The sequence below is a fragment of the Delphinapterus leucas genome, chromosome 15 (genome assembly GCF_059928025.1).
Source record: "Delphinapterus leucas isolate spDelLeu-1000000601 "Yukka" chromosome 15, BTC_Dleu_Yukka2, whole genome shotgun sequence".
Classification (NCBI taxonomy): domain Eukaryota; kingdom Metazoa; phylum Chordata; class Mammalia; order Artiodactyla; family Monodontidae; genus Delphinapterus; species Delphinapterus leucas.
This window is the reverse complement of record NC_143143.1, coordinates 31,820,267-31,846,866: the sequence shown is the minus strand read 5'-3', so window position 1 is coordinate 31,846,866 and position 26,600 is coordinate 31,820,267. Positions and strand designations below refer to the sequence as shown.

General features: G+C 43.1%; 1 protein-coding gene across 1 annotated transcript in view; it reads left to right on the top strand.

Annotated features, from left to right (window-relative positions):
• RBFOX1 (RNA binding fox-1 homolog 1) overlaps positions 1–26,600 on the top strand; it is a 180,694-nt gene that overhangs the window by 105,591 nt on the left and 48,503 nt on the right. The window contains exon 8 of the mRNA XM_022552334.2: positions 19,793–19,925. Coding sequence (XP_022408042.2) covers positions 19,793–19,925 — 133 coding nt within the window. The remainder of the gene's footprint in view (positions 1–19,792; positions 19,926–26,600) is intronic.

The following is a 26,600-nucleotide window of genomic DNA, read 5'->3' as shown; positions in this document are numbered from 1 at the left end:
CAGGGCAAGGGCACCAGCTATATTATTGTCTGCACTGTTTGCATATATTAAGTGGTTGCTTATATCAAAAAGGCTTCAGGCTGAGAGTTCATTAGTCTTTTCCAGATAATCCAAAGCAATGGCAAATTTAGATAAATGTAAATTTGAGTAGATGTATTAAATATTAACAAAATCAAATATACTGACAGCAGATTATTTCTCTGTTAAACAATTATACACTTGAGAAAAATTTGAGATAGTTCATATATAACAAATCTGATCCAAGAAAATGCCTGAATCTGAAATCATGGTAGTGTTCAACTAATTGAAAACCCTCCCTGCAAATCAAGCACTAACATTTGTGAGTAGTGAATTCCTCCCTCTTCTAAAGTTCCTCAGGTTATTATTCGACAGATCTTGGGAGCTCTTAAATTTATTTTCTTTTGGTTTAGTGCATCTTCAGGCATCCTTAAACCTGACCTTAAAAAAAAAAAAAAACAGCTTAAGGCAGAAATAGGAAGGTAAAGAGCATATCACCTTTCTTCACTTTTCTTCCAAATTAAGAGATTACCTCCATTTTACTTAGTTAAACTATCAAGAGTTAAATCATTGGTTCCATGAATGGGAACACCCACTTCCAATTTGGATTAGCAAAGCCAGCTCTCACCGATACTTATTTCCATATGGAGTAGTGTCCAGAAATAGGTAAATGCGACCAGCTTTATTTTGTTGTCTTTACAGTTTAATGAATAGATTTTAAATTACAAAAATAGCACATACTCACTGTAATGAGGGAAGCAGACAAATACACACACATACACACACACACATCTGTATGGAATAATGTAGTAATATCCCCCAACTTATCCGCAGACACACGCCTTTCAAGTAATCCATATTGACTCCCTGGTAAGTATCTTTTCACATTTTGTCCATAACAATGCAGGGAAGGACATACACACATGAAATGCGGGGTGTGAGCAGTTTGTTTTTATACAGAGGGGAGCAGTAGCTTCCATATTATATGCACATTACACATGTTGATCACATTTTGTTTCACTTAATAACACATTTTCACTATCTCCTGCTAAGCCTTTTTGATAATTTCATGCTCTTCCATGGTGTGGATGGTCCAGAGTTCATGCAACCATCTCTGTCCACAGACATTCAAACTCCTTCTTTTTCAGCCTCTCCCTAAAGGCTGCAACAAACATCGTTACATACACTCTGACATACCCGTGTTCCAAATGCCACATCGAGGTTCCCAAACACAGGATTGTCAGCCCCTCCCACATCCCTGCCAGCACCTGCATAGTTTGCTCTTTTTTAATTTTGCAAACCAGGTGGGTGAAAAATAGCATCTCTAGTTGCCTTTGCCTTTCATTTAGTGAGGAATATCATCTTTCACATAGTTAATTGTCATTTGGACGTTACCTCTTGTGGATTTCCAATACACATCTGCCTGTTTCTCTTCCAAATTTTTCTCATTTTATTTTTTAATTCACATCGAGAGGAAATTATTCATGAGGGACATTATCTATGAATACCATAGATGTTACAAACATAATTCCTGTGTTGGCCATTTAATTCTGCTTCCATTCCACTCTACATTTTTAATAGTATAGGTAAATGTATCTGTCCTTCCTTTTGTTACCAGCTTTAGACATAATTTTAAATGACAGAATCCCTGCCAGGAGAAGTTTTATTTAGCACCGTATAGTTTTCTCGGCCGCCGTAACAAAATACCATAGGTTGGGCAGCTGAAACAACAGAAATTTATTTCTCGTGGTTCTGGAGACTGGAAGTCTGAGATCAGGGTGCCAGCATGGTCAGTTCTGATGAGAACTTTCTTCCTGGCTCATAGATGGTTGCCTCACATGGCAGAGACAGCAAGCTTTCAGGTATCTCTTCTTATAAGAACACTAATCCCTTCATGAGGGCCCCATCCTCAAGACCTCATCTAAACTTAATCACTTCCCAAAGGCCCCCATCTTCAAATACCATCACAATGGGAGTTAGGGCATCATCTTGTGAATTTGGGGGAGACACAATCCAGTCCATAGCAAGTCCCTTGACACACAGGTGCCACTTTTATTTGTCAAGGGCCAGAAAAACATTTTCCAACAGAAATTTCTATATAGTCCCATATGCTTATCCATGCAAACAGGTGTATTTTCACACACTTCCATGGAAGCCATGGCTGAATTTTTAGATCCACGTAAGGACAAATCGTAAATTAAAAGGAAGATGACTGTTAATTCCCCCTGGATATTTTCACCCCTGACTACAGGAAAAAAAAAAAAAAAAAATCTGATATCCCAGGCAAATGCTCAAGAACCTAAATGTTATCAAAATGCAAAAGCATCTTCTCCTTGATTAACTTTTATGAAACTCAAGGGTAAGTGTAGTGGCAAAGTTTTAATTGATGTATTGATTGCAGATTTTATGGAAGTAATTGTGTGGAATTCATAAAACAATGATTTAAGTGGCAGAAACATACATAAATCAGGCCTGTCCTGTTCTACTTTTAGGTAATTGATAGAATTTCCATTGCTTTCTGTAATTAAAGGAACAGCCTAAATTAATTGATGGCTTCCTCTTTCTTCTGCCCAACACAGAAAATGTCAGTAGGTGGAGTTCAGTTAATAGAAGGTGCACGAACAGGTCATTGTGTTACTGATACATTGATTTAAACAACTGTGCCCTTTTTTGTCTTTCTTCTGGTAACTCAAACTTCATGGTGGCCTCCAAGAGGCTTTTTCTAATATTTTCTGGAGGAATCGCTTAAAAGAATAATAATCAGTGCTGGGGCAAGGCAAGTGAGGCGCTCACTTCAGACAAAATTTAAAGAGGCACCAAAAAATTCAGTCATCAAGATAAATAACATTTTGACGCAATACAGTAATTCCCCTACACACGAACCTTCAAGTTTCGAACTTTCAAAGATGCAAACGTGCGTTCGCATGTCCAATTACGTAACTTAGTTCATGTGTCTGGCTTACATTGTCACATGCGTGCATCCTCTACAAGTGGTTGTGCTTTTGTGTACTTTACAGTACTGTGTAGAGGACAGTAGCACAGTATCTTTATTTCAAGCCCAGGATGTCTGGAAGCAAGAGTAAAAGCAGTGATATATAGCCAATTGTGTGAGTGGGTATCTGGGTTAATTTTGTTGGACTTACAAACTCGCCCTCAGAACAGAACCCATTTGTATGTAGGGGACTTACTGTATTTTTTTTAAAAATGGAAATGAATGGAAAAAGATCCATGATCAACAAAATATCAAAATTTTCCATCAAGATGAATATTATTCATTTTTCTTTTGCTGTAGGATCCAATATGGCTCAGCCCAGCACTTCTTTATTTAAATTTTGAGAGTCTGTTCATCATGGATTTTTTAATAATCATTTTAACTTAAAAAAAAATGGCATTAAAATATGATTTATCCTAATCCTGGGGGTTTTGGTGCCCTCTCCCCCTTACATTTTATGCCCAAGGTGAGGCCTAGTTCCAGCCCTGAAATAATAAAAAAATTAATCATAATGATAACAATAAGCAGTGGTTTTTGAGCACTTAAACTATACGTTAAGCATTCTGCTAAGCCCTTCACATGAATGTTCTCACTTAATCCTCACAAGAAAACTATGAAACAGGCATTATTATTATCATGCCCCCTTTTCACATGAGGAAATTTAGTCTTCAAGGGACTGAAGAACTGGCCACGGTCACTCAGATGGATCAACTTTGAGCCAGCCTAACTGAATCCCGAGCCTTCCATCTTTACTAGTCTCTAGACGTACACACCAGAAGCTCCTTGCTCTGCTCCTGGAAAAGTCTGAGCAGAGAGAGGTCAGGTGGACCCTCTAGGCAGCTGTCCAGTCTCTGCATTCAAGTCCCAACGTTGTGCTTACTCCTTTCCATCCCAAGATCTCTGGAGAGTCCTTTTTCCCTGTCTGATCTGTCTGGTCAGGGGGTTGGCACAGCTGTTCTTTGAAAAGCCAGACAGTCAATATTTCCAGTCCTATGTCCCACCTGGTCTCCACTGCAACTATTCAACTTTGTCCTTACAGCTTGAAAGTAGCCGCAGACAATACGTAAGTGGATAGGTGTGGCTGGACTTCCCCTAACAGTTTATTTACACCAGCCGTCTTCGTGCCGATTGTTTACCAACCCCTTTGTCAGGCCATTATTCTCCTTTAAAGGGCAAGACACAGGTCAGCTGGCTACCTGGGGTTGGAGGTAAAAGGAGACTTCTTTTTATGTGCTGTGTGGTGTACCTTTTGCATTTTGTGCCATTTTATCATATTTTAAAACAAATAATGTCAGGTAGGGCACATAAAGAGGATACCCTTTTCCTGGTCCATAGTAGAGTAAGATACGTGCATAAATTCAGTCTAGATACAATGGATTGACTTAGCTTTGCTCTCAAAATAAACAACAAAGAAACAGCTGGATTTGGAGCCATGATTTTGGAGCTGCTGGACTTCTCTATGACCTGCCCTAGTTTCCCTGGGATAAATGGTGCAACTCTGTCCAGGTACCCAGGATCCCTCAACTTCTGCCTGGGCTCCTGCTGTTTCCTCCCACACACTTCCAACAAGGCTGGTCCGAGAGGTCCTCCGGACTGCATCCTTCTAATCAGAAATCAGTGGCTGGCTTTTCCCACGTCTATGGCTCAGCATTATGGTGTCAACATACCTAAGTCCCCTTATCATCATCTCTGAAATAATTCCTTCCAGTCTTTAGCCATTCTGTCAGTCCTTTGATGGGGGGAGGGGGTGAAAATGCATGACTTCATTCAACCAATCTTTATCAAGTTCTTTCTATGCCAGGCACCATTCTACGCACTGCAATACCCCGTGAACCATACATCCACAAGTCTGCATCTGCAGCACCCACATCCTTGTGGGCAAGACAGAAATAGACGGATACGTAACGCTGAGATTTCAGAATGCAAACACAGTACTCAGGGGTAGTTGGGAGGCTGCACCCAACAGGAGACTTACCCAGTGTCAACACTGCCTTCTGAATACCTCTTGGAAGGTGAACTAAGTATCACTGCTTTCACCATCATTTGGCTGTAGAAACACACTTGGCTACTGAAATCCTATTTCCCTCATTGAGCCCACGGATGGAGAGATTGTGAGGCACCTACTGTGTGCCAGGCTCTGCCTGTTGCCTCGATCATAGCACATGCCTGACTTAACGATCAGTGATTGTCCACAGTTGGACACAGCCGTCGAGCTACCCCTACTGATGGATGGACTCCAGGAACCATTCTTTCTGCAGTCCTGAAGCACCATCTCTTTGCTTTGCTTCCTCTGCCCTGTTTTCTGATGGCCCAGCACATCTCTGACTTATTAACAGGTGGTTTTAAGAGTTTTTTTTACTAGCTCTTATGTTAACTTAGTTATTCCATATGGACACCAGTTTTCAGAACAGGTTCAGTTGTATTTTCAGTCCTTGCCTCTACCTCCCCCACCCACCCCCGAGCTGATTAGCTCCTTTACCAACATCTGTGGTTACTCTGCCTGACTCACAGTCACAGGCCCCTTCGTTTACTGTTGTGTTCTTCCTTCCCTCCTTCCTTCCTTCCTCCCTCCCTCCCTCCCTGCTTGCTTTCTTCCTTCCTTCCTATCTTTCTTTCTCTTTCTTTCTACCAACTTCAGGAAAATTCTTAAAAAGCAGTAGTTGAACACCCTCAGTTGTTCACAGGGAAGACTCCACAGAGAAGAAGCCACAATTCAGGCAGCTGCTCTCCCAGCACTTTGGTTATTAATCTCCATGCAGAAGGGGGACTTTTGTCTTTTTCAGATGGGGGTCTTGCGGCTGCAAAAGGCTGCCAATTGCAAAAACTACCATCCCGTGGTGTGCCCCCAAACATCTTATTCGTCTTGATATTTCTTGCACAGAAATACATGTGACAGATAAGGAGTCACTGGAGAATGGTTTGCTTTGTGTCAAACAGATATTAAAACAATAAACTACGTTGCCCTGGGATCCTGGCACGTGCACAGCCAGAGAACGAGGCCGAGATGAGATGTTTTTGAAAGGCAGTGAGGCAGTTGTTCTGGGGGAATTCCCTGGAAACCCCAAGTCCTGTGACAGCATTGACAGAAAGTACTTTTTCTTAAGAGGATCCACACAAGGCCTGGTGCAGCGCCCACATTCAACTCCTCGACCATGACCATGCTCACCTTCCCCCAGCCCTCGGCAGAGGCCAGGGGGAAATTCTTCAGTGGGTGAAAAGCTCATTTGAAGAATTTCTTGTTTAAGCACTCATCTGCACTGTATTTGCTTTCTCAAACTAATGTGGCTTTGTTTGTTTTTTACTAATATTTGTTTTTCACTCTTTTTTTTAAACTTTTATTTTTTCATTAAAGTATAGTTGATTTACAATATTTTAGGTGTACAGCAAAGTGATTTAGTTATATACATATAAACATATAATTATATATATATTCTTTTTAAGATTCAGTTATATATATAATATATAGAATATATGTATTCTTTTCAGATTCACTTATATATTATATATAATATATATAAAATATGTATTATTTTTCAGATTCAGTTATATATATAATATATATATATATATATATATCCCTTTTCAGATTCTTTTCCCTTACAGGTTATTACAGGATATTGACTATAGTTCCCTGTGCTATGCAGTCGGTCCTTGTTGGTTATCTGTTTTATACGTAGTACTGTGTATCTGTTAATCTCAAACTCCTAATTTATCCCTCCCCTACCCCCTTTCCCCTTTGGCAACCATAGGTTTGTTTTCTATGTCTGTGAGTCTATTTCTGCTTTGTAAATAAGTTCATTTGCATCATTTTTTTAGATTCCCCATAGAAGTGATATCATATGATATTTGTCTTTCTCTAATGTGGATTTAAAATGGAAAAAAGAAATCCTCTTCTGAGTTCAGAGCTCTGAACATGAAATTTGCAGGGGCCAAAGATAAGATCCTGTTTGATTCCTGGAAGATAAGGGGGTGCAGGTGTATGTGTTTAGGGAACCTGGCTTTGTAAATGGAGCCAAGCCCTGTCAAAGTCTGCACAGCTGGGATTGAGCAGCTTAGTACAGGGGTCCTCAACCCCTGGGCCGCGGATCAGTACCGGTCCTCGGCCTGCTAGGAAACTGGGCCACACAGCAGACGGTAGGCAGCAAGCAAACGAAGCTTCATCTGCCGTTCCCCATCGCTTGCGCTACCCCCTGAACCATCTCCACCCCTGCCCCCGCCACTGATCCGTGGAAAAATTGTCTTCCACCAAACTGGTCCCTCGTGCCAAAAAGGCTGGGGACCACTGGCTTAGCAGGGAAGTAAGAACCACCAATGACACTCATATAATTCAAGCCCTGGAGCGGGGGCGCTTGGTGTTTCTTGCATAGAAATGTGTCCAACCACAGAGGTGGCCCCTCCTTCCCTTGCCTTATTTCTCTTCAAAAGCAAATCTCCCCGTGCAGTACAAAGATGCATGAAAGGAGGCTGAGCTTACCTCCCACCGGAGGGGAAGGAGCCTGGTATAGTTCATGTAAACACAATCATTTAAACACTTAACTTCACTAAGAACTCCAAAAACTCCACTGTCTTAAATCATGTGTTCATTCACGGGAAAGTACTGACATTCCAAGAGCTATTTTATTGCTACTGGGGAACTCGGTGGTGGGGGGAGTGTTAACAGAAGGCCATTTTCAGGACTAAATAACACACCACCTATTTTAGATCCATCTCCTTGGGTTTGGTTTGCATGCCCTGTAGGCTCTTGACACCTGATTGCCTTTTGTGTAACAAACAAACATACAAGAGCCCCCTCTATGGGCACACCTGCCCAAGGATATATATCATCCCCACCCTTGGTCATTGCTATAGGGATCTAAGAAACATTTCCCAAAGATCTTTTTTTTGTCAGCAAATCTTAGTCCTCAGTATTAGTTTTGCAAAATTGTCCTGAAGCAATAAAAAATTTGTAGGAGAAGAGCTGGATTCAGGCAGAGCTGGGTCCTAATCGTCATGGTACACTAGCAGTGTGACATTAGCCAAGTCTTTTTGCCATGAACGTCTTCATGAATACCTGCTTACCTGTGAGCATTAAATGAAATCCTTGTGTGAAAAGACTTTCAGGCTGCTTGAGGCATTGCAGCTCCTCAAACAAATGGCTCTTCTTTCCTTTTCTTTCTTAGAAGCCATATTCTCCAGGCACTTTCGAAAGTTCACCAAAAAAGCTGGTTTGGAAGGTTTATGTTAGTCTAGTGCCTGGACAACTGGACCACTTCTGAATGGTCTTCCTTCAGTCTGTTCTATGTGGGTGTTTGGGGAGGGCTCCAGCTGGGATATCAGGGAGGTGATCCCAGGGTCCAGATAGCACCTGTCCTCCAGGTTTGCTCGGGGTGTTGCTCAAAAGATCAGGACTGTTTTCAACTCTGGAAGCTGGCTCTCAAGATCAGATGGGCCTCAACACAAACCGACCAGCTCTACCCACAATGATGCCTGGAAGTGAAATGAACGATGCTTTTGCATTGCATCCCTATCCCATGAGCCACGGCCAACCCCCTCCGGGGGTCTCATGTTCCTGGAGCCCCAGCAGCCCTAGAGAACCATGGGAAATCCAGCCCAGCATAGGGAAGCTCATTTATCTCACTTGCCCTCCTTCCTACCTGGAGAGGCAATTCACGGAGCTTGCTGTTTCAGCCAGCTGTTAGATAGATTGTGAATCATTTAACATTTGAAACTTTACTGTGTGTATGCACTCGATAAAGTAATTATTTATATAAATTATTAGCCTTTTTTTTTTTTCTCCAAGGCTGCCCGAAAAAAGCTACATTGACACCGGTACAGGTTTTTGTCAAACGAATAGATGATGGTAAATTGCTTTGTCCAAATTACAACAGATCTCAGCATCTCACAGCTTCGTTTGTCTCCGATGTTCCTTCAAAGGACAGAAAGCACTTTTGCAAATGCCCTCTGAGGTCCTGCTGAGTTAAACACTCTCAGATGGAGATTCATTCTCCTTTTGCTGAATGAACTGTTACAAAGATCCTGCCCGCAGGGGTAATGTCAATACCTGTGAGTAGACAGATCACAAATAGGTCTTTTGCACAGAAAAAGCCTATCACTGTGCATTTCAGCAGCCCTGGCACTTCCCACATGTCTGTTGGATTAAATGGACCATTTGTAACCTGGGAGAAAAGAGACAACCGCTAAGTTCAGGAGCTAAGCAGGAATCACGTGGCAATCAGATAAAAACCGAGGCTGCTGTCCTCATTCAAAATCCCAAAGACTTAAGCGATCAAAGAATAGTCATGTGTGTGAGCATTGTGTGGGGGGTTTGTTGTGGCTTTTTGAATTTGTTAAGTTCAGAAACATGTCTGCTTTGGGAAAACCAATCTCACTGCTCAGGGTACATCCCTGTGTCTGCATTGCATTTTTAATATTTTTTTTACCTAGATGACTCATTTCTTTCCAAGGAAGAGTCTATTTCCAACCAAGTTGTGAGTCAAGTGATATTTGATAACGGTATTAACCAATAGATTGTATACAGAAGAAAGTGCAACATTCCCAAATATCCTGAAAGTTTCTATTCGCATTTGCCAAATCTTGGAGAAAATTTCTAGTTGAGTTTAGTCATAAGGGGCTCATTATTTTGACGGTAATTCGGTTTGTGTATATAACACCATACTATTATAACCCAGATCCCCACCGCTGGGAGAGTCCATCTTCCCCCACATTAGGGGATTGTATACAACCCCCCTGATGCCAGCTCACATCCAGATGTGGAGATCAACCCCAGTGGAGAAGGAAAACAGCTTGCCTTGGACTCTCATAGGAACATGAATCAGGAGTGATCCCCATGGCTTGTATCCAATTAGCAGAGAAGGAGCAAAGCCCTTCCAGGTGTCTTGAAATCTCAAAACATAAATATAGAATGGAAGAAACGGCACCCGCTCCCCTCCCCTACCCCTTGGCCCCCAAAAAGGTCTCAGGGAGGCATGTCAACAGATTGCCCTGCAAATTAACTCTGCCCATGATGAATCGGGGATGGTTCTCTTGGATGTGATATGGATAGAGGGAGGTGATGGAGCAGCTTGTCCAGACACTAGTAGGGAAGTACAAATTGAGAGCCTCTAAGCAGCGTGAGGAGAGTGGAAGTAGAAAGATTTTGCTCAAAGATGACATGGTATGCTTTCGTTCTAGCTGTCTTGTGTAATAGATAAGATGACAGGTCTAGTGTCAGGCTGCCTGGGTTCAGATCATTGGAGAGCTTCTGAGCTGCTCTCTATCTTCATTTCCCCACCAGGAAAGTGAAGATCAAAATAAGAGCTGGTTCGTGTGGTTTTGTGAAGAGATTGTGAGTTAATCTGTGGGTTAGTGACTAGCAGCTGGTTCATCAATACAGTAGCATCTCCTCCATCTGATAATGGAGTACAAGAAGATGGAATTATGCCAACTGTAATCATGACTTTGCTTGGATTATTTCAGTTATCACAGCCTGAACTTTTAGACAAGCGAGGTCCAGAGTCACTCACCACTAACGTCTTCATTAAAGCTTCTCTTAAAATAGGCATCCTTTATAAGCAGCACCTTAGCAACTCTCACAGGTTCAAGAACTGTCAATCATCTTTCCTCTGTAACGGACCTACTATATGGCATCCTCAGTCTATCTGACGATATAATGAATAAACATTTCAGCAGTGACCTGGGACCAGGTAATCCTCTGGGTATTGGAGACACAGTATGGACCAAAATGAAGTCCTCAGGACACCCCAAAAGAGAGATAGATAATGAAGTTGCGATCAGATGAGGTGGTAGAAATAAGATGGTAAGTGAAGGGGAAAAAAAGGAGTGGTATGATGGTGACAGTGCCCGTGTTGGGAAGTGTGGGGTAAAACTGAGAGGAAAAGCCTTTGAAGGAAGAGGTGATGCTGGAACCAAGAATTGAATTAGAGAATCGATGTTTAGAGACTGGACAAAGGCGAGAATCTTTATCACTGAGAAGCAGCAGTCAGAGGAGGCTAGAAGAAAATGAGGCCTTTTAGCCTCATACAGTAAAGAGTTAGGCCAATAAATTCATCTTGGGCAATCAAGCCAGCACAAGGTCCCCATCTTTTTTCCTTTCAAAAATGTGCCTCACTCTCCAAGTTCAAGTTCTTGCCAATTCCTTGGATGCGTCCTCATCAGACCTATAACAGCCTAGAAACTTCTGGCTAATTTGGATTTGACTAAAACTTTTGTACCATGACATTATGTAAAGAGATTCAATTATGTTGCACAATGTTTTGTGAGTAACTACCTCCCATAAAAAGTTAATTAATCAGGGCTGTGTCAATTTCCCCGTGCCATGTCAATTTGCTGCCAGGTAATTAATCACTAATCACCCACCAAGCAGCAGGCGGGGGGAGGGGGGGGACAATCCACGAGCCATTTATTGTCTTTCCCCAAATAAATGGCACATGCAGCCAGGAAGAAACACATCTTGCCTTTCATAATATTTTTATCGACACTTTTGCAAGTTGTAATAGGCTGCAGCAACAAGCAGCTGCAGTTCAATGGAATATGAATATTAAAGAAACAAATGAGTGGAGATTTATAGGACATTGCGTTTCTGTTATGTCAGTTTTGAGATTAAACCGAGCAAATGAACAGTGAAAAATTACTCTTCCATGTGGAGAATGGTGATTAGACTTGTACATTAATTAGAAATTTTTGTTTTCCTATTCAATGCATTTCAAATGAGGATGTCCTATAAGGAACTGTTTGTCCAAAATGTAGATTTATTCACTTCTAAACAGCAGTATTTAATATCAACATGCATTTTAAAATGAAACAAAAGCCGATCCCAAATGTGCATTTCAGGGATAAACGTATGTGCATATGAGAACCAGAGAGTCCAACAAATTGAGTGGCCATTTTGGTCTTTTTGTAGATGACTGCATGGATGGAACACTCCCTTTTTACCCCCAAACCTTTAAATGACTAAATTTCAACCAAATTGAAAGCCTTTCCATTTTGAGTTTGACCTAGAACTAAATAAATATGGTCCATCATATTACATTTTCCATTTAATGCCATTTAAAGACAGTGACCTAGTTGTGTATAAATTCTGTGCTACAAACCAATTTTATGTACCTTTCTTTGAGATTTGTCTTGCAAAAATGTGCAAACATTTTTGCCATTTGGAAAAAAATCAGGCGTTTTGGGGTTTTTTTTTTTTTGGACAGTGCATTGTGAGGTTTATCATACAGTGCTGTGCCTGTGAAATGGAGCTATAGCTGGCTGTTTATTTCACCTCAGTATGTTACCTATTATGCCACGTCCTAATTTATGGTGCAGCTCATGGAACGGGACTTCCCTCAAGGGGAATCCTGCAGAACCCTGAACCTGCTGTTGAAACCGCGTCTGCACCCCCCGAATTGTGTAAGTGAATATTTCCTACTGTAAATTACCCACGGAACAATTCAACCCCAAATGAGTATGAACATCTCTGTCTTAAAACATTTCAAGGGTCGGGGGAGGGTGGCATTTATGAAGCAAAGGAGAGGAAGAGCAGACAAAGAGAGAGCTCCCCCCCCCACCCCCGCCTACCATCCTAACGGCACACCTTTTCAGGGCATCTGGCAACCTCATGCAAATTCACACCCGTGCACAAATGCAAAGAATAATTGCCCGTTAAAGCAGTTGTATATTTTTATGGCTTTGATGCAGAATCTGCCCCCCTGTCGGGTTTTGCATCTGCTACTCTTCCATCTCTCCCGGAGCTCTAAAACTTTAATATGCAGTTTATAACCCTCAAGTATTTTCCACTGGTTTTGTGTATCTTCTCTTGGGATTTCTGGTGATCTCATTTGTGTTTATTTTCGAAGGTAAGCACCACATTTGTAAAAGAGACGCGGCGGGGCGGGGCGTGGGGGCGATCACGTGTTCCTCACCGTAAATACATTGAACGCCGAGCTGGTCGGAGGTGGGAGGTGGAGGCTTTGTCTTGGCGGGGAGAAAGGCAATAAGCAGTTGACACTTTGGTAAGTGGCCCATTTGGCGGGGTTGATACACCCACACATCTTCTGTTTAAAAATGTTGATTTGCCTTGATAGTTGAGCACCTCACAGCACGCCTCTGGTTACATTCCTAAAGTTTCCGTTTCATTGAGTTCATTGGCGGAGGAGAACTCCTTATTGCCGAGAACTGAGATGGCTACTCTGCTAACCTCCTCCCAATATGCTCTGGATATAAATCTAGCCGAAGGTTGGGAATGGGTGGGCTAAGGATGTTGATGTGTCAACAAGATGTGCAATTGGTATTTGCTCCAGAAGCTCTTGCCGTGTTTTCTTTGAGAGAAACTCATTTTTAGCTTATGAGTTAAATCCAGTTTTCGTTGCAGTGATACCAGATTTTTCACTTTGATTCATGCTGGATCAGGTTTAAGAGGAAACCTTTCCAGTATAATGAACCTATGTTGTTTTTTTTTTCCGGTCCCTTGTCTCCCTCATGCCAGGAACTAAGGATTTATTTGGTATCCACAAAGCAGCCTTAATGCTTTCCATTGTTCCCCATTGACGGTCTGTTTACATGCTTATTAACTTGAAGTTCAACTAGAAAAAAAAAAAATCAAACTCCAGCGTTGGCCTTCAGAAATAACTCTAATTTGGTGTCTTTTCTTTCTAACATTGTTCTTTAATTAACAAAGAGGTATTTACAAATATTGGACAGGGTGACAGGTAGATGACTTTTATTAGCATTGATTTACTCCATCTCAGAAGTGGAGAGGACATTGTGAGTTTCCACTTGGCATTTTGCATTGGATTTATTAAACATTTATTGCCCACCTCCTGGATCCAAACTCCTGAACTGGGGTATTGATAGAGGACATGATTACTCAGCAAAAGAGACGTGTCACACTGAAATATAAGCACATAATTAAGATGTCTTCTTGTTACTGAGCCCAAGTTCGTGTGCTCAGTGCACAGTGAGGCCAAACAATACCTACATGTCGGAGTTTGGAGCACAGGAAGGTTTATCGCAGGGACATGCAAGGAGAGGGGTGGCTCAAAAAACCCCAAACTCCCCAAATGGTTTCAACAAAGCCAAGGTGAGGGGGGGCGTGGCTGGTTGTTGCAGACTTCTTGGTGTCAGAATCCTTTGCTCTTGTAGCTGTCTGGTAGGTCAGGTCGGGATGTTCCTGTAACCTTCCAGCAAGACAAATGTTATTCTCTGTTTTGAACTTTTTATCTCTATATGAATGGAAAAGTGTTATACCCTGAAAAGTCAGAGCCTTGAGAATGGGCTGTCCTGTCTATTTTGGGCTCTAGACAACATTCTTAAATCGAAACAAAAGTAATAGAATACGAAGGTTTAAGTGAAAGAAACAGATTTAACATGGAGTCAGACTTATTCTTCCCTATTACATTCTTTCTACATGGTTCAAGGATAACGCCATTTTGGTTTTGTTTTCATCTATATCTGAATCATCTAAGTATTCGCTTCACATATGCAGTTACCCATGATCAATAAGCCAACACACCTGGTAGGCAAGTAAAAATAAATAAATCAGTTCCTGCCATCCCATGTGAGTCTAAAGGAAGCTTGACAAACAGTTGTGGGGGTTTTTTTTGCTGTTGAAATTGACCATTTGGCAAGAGAAGAGAGCCACACTGTCCTAAACCAGCCATAGGGGAAAAGGCCTCTAATGGAGATGGGGAGAAACACAGAAGGCACGGCTATAAGTCAGGCGAGTTAGGGGTTATAACGATTGCTCTTTTCCACTGTTCCTTGTTGCACACGTGTATTGCATGCAGAGACTGAGACTTGCTGGGTTTCTAGGGAACGCTGTGTGGGGTTCCATGAAGGGAGGAACGTGACAGAGTTCCTTTTATAGACCAGACAGTCATCACCTGTCTGGGGAAAAAGTTTGAGCCCTGCTTTTCCCCCAGAAGTAGAAACCAATCTCCATGCCCCGACTCGGTGCAGCAGTAAACGTGAATTTCAGTGAATTGAGGAGGGGCAGTAATTGCCAGTGCAGTATGTTCATCCACGTTGTCTCCCTTTTCATCAGAATCGCACATATTCCAAGTCTGGTTGCTGTGTTTGGGCCAGTACAGCACTTTCTAAGTATGGGCGCAGTGATTGTTTTTATAAAGACGAGTGAGATCCGGTGTGTTATTTGCACACTGTTTATCTGCAAATCTTGGGCAGGGTGCTTTGTATAAAGGACTGGATTGTGGAAGGTGGAACAGGAAGAGGAAGGGCCTCTACTGTCCCAGAAAGAAGGAGACTAACATGGGTTCACCATCAAAGGGTGTCCACGCATGGTGTTAGGTAGCTGACACCTGCGCTGCTGTGTCAGGCAGTTTTTTAAATCAAATAGCAAAACAGATGTAGAGCACTGCCCTCATGGAGCTTGCATTTTAGCAATGGTGAGAGTCTTTTTCCTTCTGTTACTTGATCAATCAAGTTACTTGATTGCTAGTACACCCGGGAAGGTTCAAGGCAGCATTCTTCAGAAGGAAATTAGAAAATAAATGGAAGGGAGGAAGAGAAGGAGGGAGGAAGGGTGGGAGGGAGGGATGGATGCCTAATCTGGCCTCTGTATCTGAACACCGAGTTAAATCTTGGCGACAGAGTTTTGGGTGAAGTAGAAAAGAATAGCTTTATTGCTTTGCCAGGCAAAGGGGCCACGGCGGGATAATGCCCTCAGAATTGTGTGTCCTGACCTGGAGGGGCTAGTGAGGAGTTTTATAGTAATGGTTCAAAGAGGAGGGCGTGATCAGCTCGTGGACTTTCTTCTGATTGGTTGGTGGTGAGGTAAGTGGGAGTCAGCATCATCAACCTTCTGGTTCCAACCGGTCTGGGGTCTACGTGCTTGTGGGCAGCATACTGTTAACTTCTCCCACCTGGCAGGGGTTGCAGTACCTGCAAAACATCTCAAAGATATTATGTGTATCCCTTAAGGGGGAACCAGGACTCTGCCCCAAGGCTGCGCTATTGTCTCTTGATTGCCCCTCCTGTGTCTTCCCAACCCCTCCCTTCCCTGATTAGCAACTGTTTGAACCTGCCTGTTGAAACTCATGGAAGGGGACACAGAAAGGCTTTTGTGCCCAGGAGCCCCACAGGGTCCTGCTTATTTTCTGGAGGAAGGGAGGGGGGGAGAAAAGAGGGGAAGAGAAGGGAACATTCATCCATCACGGTGACTAGCTAGAGACTTCATAAAGAGACCCCTTGGCCAGCTCTAGACGGCAACAAGAAAGGGATAGCTGAGAAAACCATCCATCTGGGAGACTCACGTGCCTTCTCCATGAAGCCCCTGTTACAGTGGAACCTCCTTATTTTACCTAAGGGTACTTGGTTGCCCAGGAAGTTAATGTGCAGTCCTTCCCTTGTTCCTTTAACAAAATAAGAATCCCTCTAATGTGCCCTGCTTGGAGCAGCCCAAAGAGCCTGGTATTAAGACCCGTAAATCCCTTATCCTGCATCGAGAAGGATATTTTCTCCCTGCAGCAAAGGGGGTACAAAGTGGCATCCTGGCTCTACCCTTCTAGCAGCTTGTGTTCCCCTCGCTCTACTGCTGAGCTTCTGTTTCATGTTCTATCTCAACATCTAAATCCTCGAAGAATTATTGTAAAACCTGCTTGTCGCTGAGAGGGATCTTGCCTGGCTCACTCCATGCCGTAGCCAGCGATAATGAATGGGTCAGCATAATTACTGTGTTTCCTCACACAGGCAGCCAGCTGCTCTGCCAGATTGTGAACTTTTCATTTGCTTTATTTCAAAATCCAAGGTGTTCCTCTGAAAACTTAATATCTGAACTGTGGCAAGATAGCGCTGGAGTCAAAGGCAGGCTTGCTCATTTTCTCCCCAGTCCTAAAGCCAACATCTCCTATCTCATGACTCCTGGGCCTTTACGATATTAGGTCTCCCTGCTTTTCCCATTGAGGTTGTGACACCTCTTTGCAATTTCAAGATCAGTAGTTGAAACACCAGCCAGGAAACGTGGGTGGTGAGGGCTGGAAAGCTGAGAAGTGAGTACTGCTGTATGATTTGTCTTGAACGACAATGTAAAAAAAAAGAAGTAACCTGGGTGGCCTTCTAAGACATAAATAGAAGGATAAAAATCATTCTGACTTGATTCTACCACCCTAGCATTTACCAGCATCAGTACAGAAGGATATGGTAGAATCCACGAAACAGGATAGCTGTTGGCCATTCAAGAACACACAGAGAATTCCAGACGACAGCTAGTCTGCCTTCACTTCTGGGTCAAGGCTTATATTCCACGCCATGCAATTCCATGAATATAGAATTGGGAATGGCTCCTGTGGGAAATCCCACTTCCTTCTTCTCCCCGCCCCTTGCCACCCACATGCAGCTGCAAACCTACTCTATCCAAGGACTCTGGGAGTAATGGGAATTAATGGGGTGAAGGGCTTCTACTCTTTATTTCTTTTCTTTTAATTGAAGTATAGCTGATTTACAATGTTGCATTAATTTCTGCTGTACAACAAAGTTATTCAGTTATATATATTTTATATATATATATCAATACATTCTTTTTTTAGTATTCTTTTCCATTATGGTTTATCATAAGATAGTGCTGTGCTATACAGTAGGACCTTGTTGTTTATCCATTCTATATATAGAAGCTCGCATCTGCTAACCCCTAGCTTCCACTCCATCCCTCCCCCAGGCCCCTCCCCCTTGGCAACCACCAGTGTGTTCTCTGGGTGGAGGGCTTCTACTCTTGAACGTGATAGCGGGGAGGGGAAAAGCCCTTCTCTGCCGTTTGGATGTAAGGTGGAGGCAAGTTTAACATAATATGAAATACAGCACCCTGTGAGAGGCTAGGTATTCAGCAAAATAGAGATCCTGGCAGAGGGAAGCTTGGATGTGCTGAGTTAACTCGGGGAAGGAGCTTCCTTGGCTGTGAGGCCTCTCTGAGCCTTTACGGTCCTATGATGCCAAGAGAAGCTGTGTCCTTCCCAGCCTTGCCTGTTGTTACCAACACTGTCTGAATCCCAGGGGAGTTGGAGCAGGGGAGGCAGGGCTGTAGATGGGGAGGAAAGCCATCCCACCCTGGTTCATGTCATCTGTCTCCCTCTCTCTTGAAATCCTCAAAGCTCCTGTTAGGTAAGCAGGATGAGGGGAGAGAATGGAACAGGGAGAGGAAGTTCCCTGGATAGTCTGTCAATCATTTGGCTGGACCACAGCCCACGGTTCATTCACTTGTTCATGCATGTAAGTCATCTAGAATCTACTGTGTCCAGTATCTAGAACCTACTGTGGACAAAATCAGGGGGCTTCTGCTGACATGGGGGAGGCGCAGGGAGATGCAAAGATGAATGGGATATGGTGGGAGGCCTCAAGGAGCTGGCAGATGAATAGAAGAGGTAAAGGTAACAAATGACTGACTGCTCTCAATACCTGTGAGAGGTTGGGTATTCTGCAAACTAGAGTTCCTGGAAAAATGAAGTTTGGGGGTTCTGGGTTAATGGTGTTAATGCACTTCCCTTACCTTAGGACTTTCTGAGCCTTTAATATAGAGCTCCTGGGACAGTAGTTTCCTAAAAAAGCATCCCCTCCACGGGATTCAGTGTGGGCAACAGTGCCTGCTGCTAAGTGGGATGGGACAGGCATGGCCAGCATGGTGAGAGCGGTGAGATTCAGTGACAGAAAGAGCAGGAAGGCAGAGGTGGTGTTGTGAAGGCTTCAAGGGCCCTGATGCCTGAGGATTTGCAGCCATCCTAGGAGGAATGACACCCCTGCCAGCGGAAGCCATATTAATTATCAGGGATCTCAAGCATCAGGCTTACTTTCCCTGCTGACTCCTCACCAAGTCACTCTGCTCAGAGAATTTTCCCCCAGGGAAGAAAACCCTGCCCAAACCCTTTCCTTCAAAGTCGAATTCCCACACTTCTCTGCAATTACGTTTGTGGTAGAAATGGTTTTATAAGCTGTATAAATGGTTTGGGGGCTGATGGGACCTTAGTAATAATTTGTTTCTTGGAGCCTGAGAGGTCCATACACCAACGATGTGTACACTTGTCTCTAGGAACGCAGTATTTCAATTTAAAATTTTTAACAAGCAATATAGGTACATAAAGGAAAATAAGGAAAAAAAATTAAAGTGGGTTGGGGAAAAGCTATGAATAGACAACTAACATTTACTTATGAAGTTCAGCCCCAGAGATAACTACAAACACATTGAAATATGTATGTATATGAATTTGTATATATAACTATATAAATACGCAGACATATATAAATATGCACATATACACATTCACATACCCACATGCATGCGTACATGTATATACACACAAACATCCAGGTATATTGTATATACACATATATACATATATTCACTTCCACATGCACACATGCTTATACAGATGTGTACATATACACATATGCATAGTGTGTGCTCATCCACATATATATCACACTATGCATAGATGGGTGATAGGTAGACAGACTTGAGAGCACACTGCACATACATCTTGCAATCTGTTGCAATACCTTTTTAAAAATTTAAGTTTGTGCAGTGAGCTTTTCTCTGGTTATTAAGAATGCTTTGTGAAGGTCTGTCCTTGACCTTGGGCACAGGGACCACGGGCTGAACTAGCCCATCCTTTCTGGAATCAGACCTTGGTCTCCTCCCTCCTACCCGCCTTTGGAAGCCTGACTCTGGGAAGGAAGGGGGGCAGGTGTCCAGCCTTGGCCTGCAGGGAGAAGGGTCCTGAGTGGGGGTGGGGAGGGGCGGGTGGTTCCCTCAAAGGCAGGAGTGCCTCTGAAAGCTCTGCTCTCTCCTGTCGCCCGCAGTGCCCGGCTTCCCGTATCCAGCCGCCACCGCCGCGGCCGCCTACCGAGGGGCGCACCTGCGAGGCCGTGGCCGCACCGTGTACAACACCTTCCGGGCCGCGGCGCCCCCGCCCCCGATCCCGGCCTACGGCGGGTAAGTGGGGCAGCCCCCCGACCCCGGGCGGGCCTCCCGCACCAGCACCCCTTGCGTGCGATCTAGCGCATGCCGGCCTTGACCGCCCCCGCCCCGCCTCCCGGAACCGCCCGGCATGCAGCCCGCGCGCTTGCTGTGCAGCACCTTGCAAAGAGTCTTGAAAAATGAGTGTAATTCGTCTTGTCATGGTTGGTGCCTTTAAGCATTCTACATGTCACATTTTGTTATGTAAATTCTCTTTGAGACTGAATGCTGGAGAACAGAGAAATGGTTACAGCCCAAGACGTCTTTCTGATGATTGCAAACATCTGGTGATTAAGGAGGTTGGATCACATTTGCCCTTTGAATCCCTCGGTGGAGGAACAGGAGGGTTTCAAACGTACAATCCATTGGGGCGGTCTTGCCCCCCTCCCCAAAGACATCTTGTGCTTCAAGGTGAATGAACCTTTGGCCCAGAAGAGAAAATTAGGTGTCGAGTCTAATGCAAACTCTTGAAGTTCAAAGAAATTGGAAGTGACTCATTTAGTTGGATTTTCCAAAATTGCCTTTGCCTTCCTTTTTCCCTCTCTGAGGACAATGCAGATTGATTTGTTCCCCAAGGCCCGTTTGGTCTTTCTGTACATGGACTTTGCTATTGCCGAGTGAATATCAAGGAATGGTGGTGAATGCTGAGGAAAAAAACATTGGTACTGGCGTAATGGGCTGCTTTCTTGAAGTGCTACCCTTTCTGCCTCGCTGTTAGGAATCCTCCTAGAACATTCTGGTCCCCTGGAGTCGGAGAGAGGGAAGTCTCTAAGGCAGTGGTCCTCATGGGACATTGGGAATGTCTGGAGACATTTTTATTTTTGTTTGTTGTGATAGCATCTACTGGGTAGAGGCCAGGGATGCTGCTAAAAGTCCTACAATGCACAGGACAGGACAGGACAGCCTCCCAACACACCCCCCAACACAAAGAGTTACAGGGCCCAAATGCCAATAGCACCACTCAAAGGAAAACTCAGCTATACCCAGCACAGTCTGGCCAGGAGACTGGCTTTCTGGTCTCTAGAAAGAATCTGGCTATATTCAGGACTGTGTGAAAGGGTTAAATGCATTTTCTATAGCTCTTTGGCTTATCCATCTTTTAGAAAACCTGAATAAGCCTAGATCATCTCTATTCTGATGACAAAGGGAAACACTCTTTGTTCATTATTTATTCATATCTCACGCATTCCCAAGTAGAGCATTTGAAGTGTTTTAAAAACAAATGCAATGAAACAAAGTTAAGAATATTAAGAAGTGAAATTTGATGAAATCATCAGGAAGGGAAAATAAAAGCAGAGAAATAAGACAATGTCCATCATTTCTGTATTGTCATTAGAGTTTTTTTTACCGAAAAGGTGGAGGATAATAACGAACCAAGGATGAATCGGCCTTAAATTCTCCCAACCCTCCAAAACAATGCGTCTCCATGTCCTAAGCCTTATGTATCTGACTGTGCACTCTAAGGAATCATTGCTAGTATGATCATTATCTCCAGCCCACAGTGTCGAGCCCATTTTTGGATTCAAAAAGACAGAAACAAAGATTTGTTATTCCCAAGGTCACATCATGAGTTATGAAGAAAAAATAAGTTACCCTTTAGGCTCATGAAAGCAAGATTCATAAGCCGTAAATGCAGAATTGCATGTTTATATCACATTAGTTTGCCTGAAAATCATTATCTTACCTTAGTAGATGGTAATTGTCGCTTTTTGGTCTGTGTACCCTCAGTCTATCACTACTATATTGAACAGAAAAAAATAAAATTGTATGGCTTATCCTCATGTGAACAATTTATAAAAATCTCAGAGTAACACACCTGCTGTAAAATTGAAATTTGCTAACTTATAATGAACTTGCTCTTTGCTGGCAATAACCAGGTATAACTAATGCCATGTTCGCCAGGGAGAGAACCAGGCATCTCCAAGCGGTGAAGCACGTTGCTGGTGACTGCTTTGGACATGATTTCGTTTTAATATTCCAGTGATCTTCCTAATCATTTTGGTTATAATGGTGAATTGTGCCTCTTCACTGGCAATATTATGGTTGGAATTCTGAAACCACACCTAGTAGGAAGAGAAAATTCTCAAGACGGGCAGAGTAGGAAATTCAGAAGGGCTAAGGGTGTGTGTGTCCATGTGTGCATGTTCTATAAGAGCAGATTGAAAAGGAGGAAACTCAGCTAGTTGCCCGGGTGTTTTGCTGGATTACAAACTGCCTGGAGTGCTTTGAAACCAAATGAAAAAGTGTGAACTCAGCATCTTCAATGGAGGTTCCTTTCCCTTCATTGGCTTAGGCTGAAGGAGTCCACGGCGGGAGGGCCTGGGAGGGGCAGCCCATCTTGGAGAGGAAAAGAGCTGAGCAGGACACAGAGCAGACATTGGCTGGAGTCGAGAGCGCCCTGATCTATGTTGAGTGGAAGCAAGTAGCAGAGAGGTTGGAAACCCATTTCTGTTTCCAGGGTGACATTATCAGGATTCAGGTGGTCCCGGGAATAGTGTGGATTTCCTGTAGCTGTTTGTCTTCAAAGTCCTTTAGTTTCCTGATTTCTAGATTTGACTGTCTTTTCTCCAGTCCAGTTAATTGCTTCTCTCAGCTCGATGCACTGTCTTACGCTAAGGTTGCTGAGGCAAATGGCACCTTTGGAGGAGTTTCTTACGGTCAGGCACAGGGAACACCATAGATGCTAACAATTTCAACAAATGTGATGTGATAAGATAGGGTGTTGCATGGGCACCAGCTTGGGTTCCAGAAAGCTTCCAGAGAGAGAAGAAATCCAGTCATTTCCATTGTAAATCAATTATACTTCAGTTAAAAAAATTTTTTTTAGTTGAAAAGTTTAAAACCAAAAAAGAAAACGAAAGAAAGAAAATCCAATCAGGAAAAGTCCAATCATTTCCTAAATTGCCACATTAAGCTCTCATTCTGCGATGCTCCCTCATACTCAGAGGCCCCCATCTTTTCATAAGCCATCACCTAAAAAACACTGCATTTATTAAGGAAGAATCTACTTTTCCCACTGTCACCAATTGAAGACATATCTGTCATCCTAAACCTCTGTTTTCCATGAAGTATCCAATATGAATACTCTTACTAAAATTGCAGCGAAGAATGTGTCATTTATCCTATGTCCATGTATAGCTTCCTTTTTTTTTTTTTTTCCTGAGATTGAAAAAAATCCACAGAACCTCCAAGGCCACCTTTGTGAAGCCCTGAGTGACCCTTGGAAGTATCCAACGTCAAGATAGTCACCCAGGAGGAGTCACTAAGGATGCTCTTACATTTCCTTTTAGTGATTTGGTTTTTCCCTCCACGTCCTGATATTTTCTGAAATTTCTCCCAGCAAGTAAAGAATGTAGGCTATGAAGAGCCCTGTCTCCTCTTTCTCACATAGCTAAATAGAAAGTTATTGGGACATTAATTCATGATCACTCCTGGTGGCGGGGGGAAGGCTCTACTTGGACCAGGGATCACAGGAATGAGAGGAAAGCCCTAGACTGGCCCAACCAACCCCTTAGTGATTGCCAGCACTAACTGAGTGAGAATGGGTGATGAGTTAGAAAGCTAATGTCTACACAGTCTGTAAGATTGTTACAATCCTATAAAGACACAGACTGTGGGGCAGATGAGACCCGCTCCTGCCTTTCTATCTCATACTGCCCTGGGTAGCTGACTTAATAACCTCTGCAGGCACAGTTGCCTTAGCAGGTGAGTGAAGACTACACCTGCCGCCGTAGGGTTGATAGAGGATGAAATAGGGAGATGCAGGTAAGGTTACAACTTATTTCCATCGAATGGCACGTGTTAAGTGAACTGTAGCTACTGTTGTTGCTGTTAACGTGGTTATTGGCTTTTTATTAGTTGCTCATACCCTCCTCTTTCTCAAGGGTCCCCTCTGGCTTATGTTGAGTACCCATATCTTTCCTTCCATGAGTCACGTACCCATTGGCTGGGGGACTCCTACAGTTCACAGACCTCCATTCCCCATACGCCACAGAGATGGCTTTGGACAGAGGCACTTCAGTGGTTTATGGAATCTGTAGATTGGAAATAAAATATTAACTAGCGAACAGTCTCGGAGAGCTAAATGGACCAAGTCGTCCATATTTCTCCTTGCATTTGCTCCTGGAGTCTGTTGAGATAAATGGCTACCATGTCCAGTCTGTCTTCCTAGGACTCACATTTGGGAGAAATTACCCATTGGGTAGTTGTCATTCAAGGGAGCTGGCAGGCTGATGATGTGTGGATGAAGACGGAAGGTAGAAGCGTCAGAGACACATACACCAGACTCAGTACAACATCGGAGGTTACAGGACAGCAATTAAACCTCACTCCTCTCCCCACAAAACCCTATGAGATTGGCCTCACCAAGTCCTTGTTCTTAATTAATTAATTAACAGCACCTTATCAAGTGCCTACTATGTACCAACACATTGTATGGGGCTAGGGATATAGAGGACCATAGGAGATTTTTTAAATTCTTCTTCTAAGTTAAGCACCCAGCATTTGCTATAGGGTTTTTATCTTGGCTCTCTGGATATTTTTGAGCAAGACATTTTGTACTTTCTCAAGTCATTAATTATGTCACATGTATGTACAACTTCTCAGAGTTACCATGAGAAGTATTTTGAGCTGAATATGCTACTCTAAGTGCAAGAAAGATATGGTGGGATCCCAGGAAAAAACTTGTACAGTTGGTCAGTGCAAGAATGAACCCCATACACAGAGCCTTTGGGAGTGCTTTCAGGTTAGGTCCTGAAGAAGCCTTTAGAACAGTGTGTGCAAACCTTTCTTTCTGTAAATCAACCATGTTTTTTGGTTTTAATTTATAAATGTCTTATCCTCAGATTGTATTATCTGATGCTTGGGACGTTTCTCGCTGAACATAAACATTAGGTCATCATCACCTAGCCCCAGAATACTTTCCAGAATTCTCTTTAGCTTTTTTGGTTTTTTGGTTTTGCCGTGAATTCTTGTTTAAATTCTCAGCCAGTTTTAAAATGTAACCTCTTACATTAAAAAAAAAAAAAAAAGCCTCTTAATTGAGTGCATTTAAAGACAAACACTCTAAGTCAGTGGTTCTTAAATTTGGGGGGAGAAAGTGGGATGTCACAGATGCCTTTGATAATCTAATTAAAATATGTATTTTCCCCAGGAGAATGTCAGTGTACATACACTGCCCAATTCTATACAAATGCTAGTGAGTTTATGGACCCACCTGATATCCATTCAGAAACAACTAGCATTCAGAAATATTATTTTCCACTTGGAATGGGCAGTAAGATAAAGCAGCTTTAAATAACCTTTCCTTCAAGAATGTATTTGTGGTTGGGATATATTATGTTACCCAAACAGATTGTATAGTTTGGGCATCGCATGATTTCTTTCTTTCCTTTTTTTATAAAGTAAACTAATTTGCTATAGTGAAATCATTCCCTGCTTGCATTCATTCAAATATTTAATTCCTGTTATTACCTTTCTAAGAAAATGAGATGTGCATTTGCATCACGCTCTTGTGAAAGCATATTGCAGTTCCGAAGAGATTACAGTTACCTCTGCATGGCTAGACAGACCGCCTCTGCATTAAAATAAGGCTACACCTGTTCAATGCATGATGGCAACTCTCTTCTCTTGTACTGGGGTGTGGCTAATTTATCGATAGCTATGCATTAGACATCATCCCCTGCCCTCATTTCCCTTCACATATGCACCTGTTTAGTGGGGTTTTAAAAAAATGTTTGGATCCATTCTCGAAAACCAACATGGGACTTTCTAAGAGCTTGCCTATAACCAGCTCCTATATAGAATAGGACCTAGGAAGCTGACCTTCAGGGCTGTCTCAAATGTAAAGTAAAATGACACGTGGAGGTTGGTGCTCCATAGGGCAATAAGCCTATTAGTCCTGGGACCGGCAGCGTCAGCATCCCGTTACTTGTTAAAAATGCAAATTCTTAGACCCAGCCTCCCCACCCCGCCATCCAGATCTATTGATTCAGAACCTCTGGGCTGGGCATGGGGCCCAGCCATCTGTGTTTTAACAGGCCCTCAAGGTGGTCCTGATGCCTGCTGAAGTTTGACCACTGCTGCCTGCCATGGCAATTAAAAATGTGGGCTGTGAAGCCAATACAACCTGGGCTAGAATCCCAGCTTCTTCATCAGTACCTAGCTCTCTCCGTTTCACTCTCTTGATGTCCAAAGAGGCTATAATAACATTATCCGTCTCATAGGGGTATTTTGAGGATTAGGTGGGATAATGATAATTAGGTCAGACTAGGGACGGACACAGAGGAATCGCTCTCCAGGTGTGAGGGCTCGTGGCGATCACATTCGTGCTATGACTTAGGAAAAAAACACACAGTATCGTGATGAAACTCGCAGCCCATCAAGTGGCTTTGTTTCATGCGGCCAATGAGGATGGCCGTATCGGTTCCTAGTTTTTTGGAGTCATTGTGAAGGTAGATCACTCACCCCCTGGTTCGTTTCTCTCCAAACTGTACAGGTGTTGCCCATAGTGAAAACCAGCAGTCCCTACCCTGGGCGGTTTGTAAGAGCAGCTAGAATTCTCCACTTCCTTTCTTAGGGAAGCCACCACAGTTGGCTGAGCCTCTGAACACCCCCAAACTAGAAATTATGCCCTGGACCCTGTAGACATCG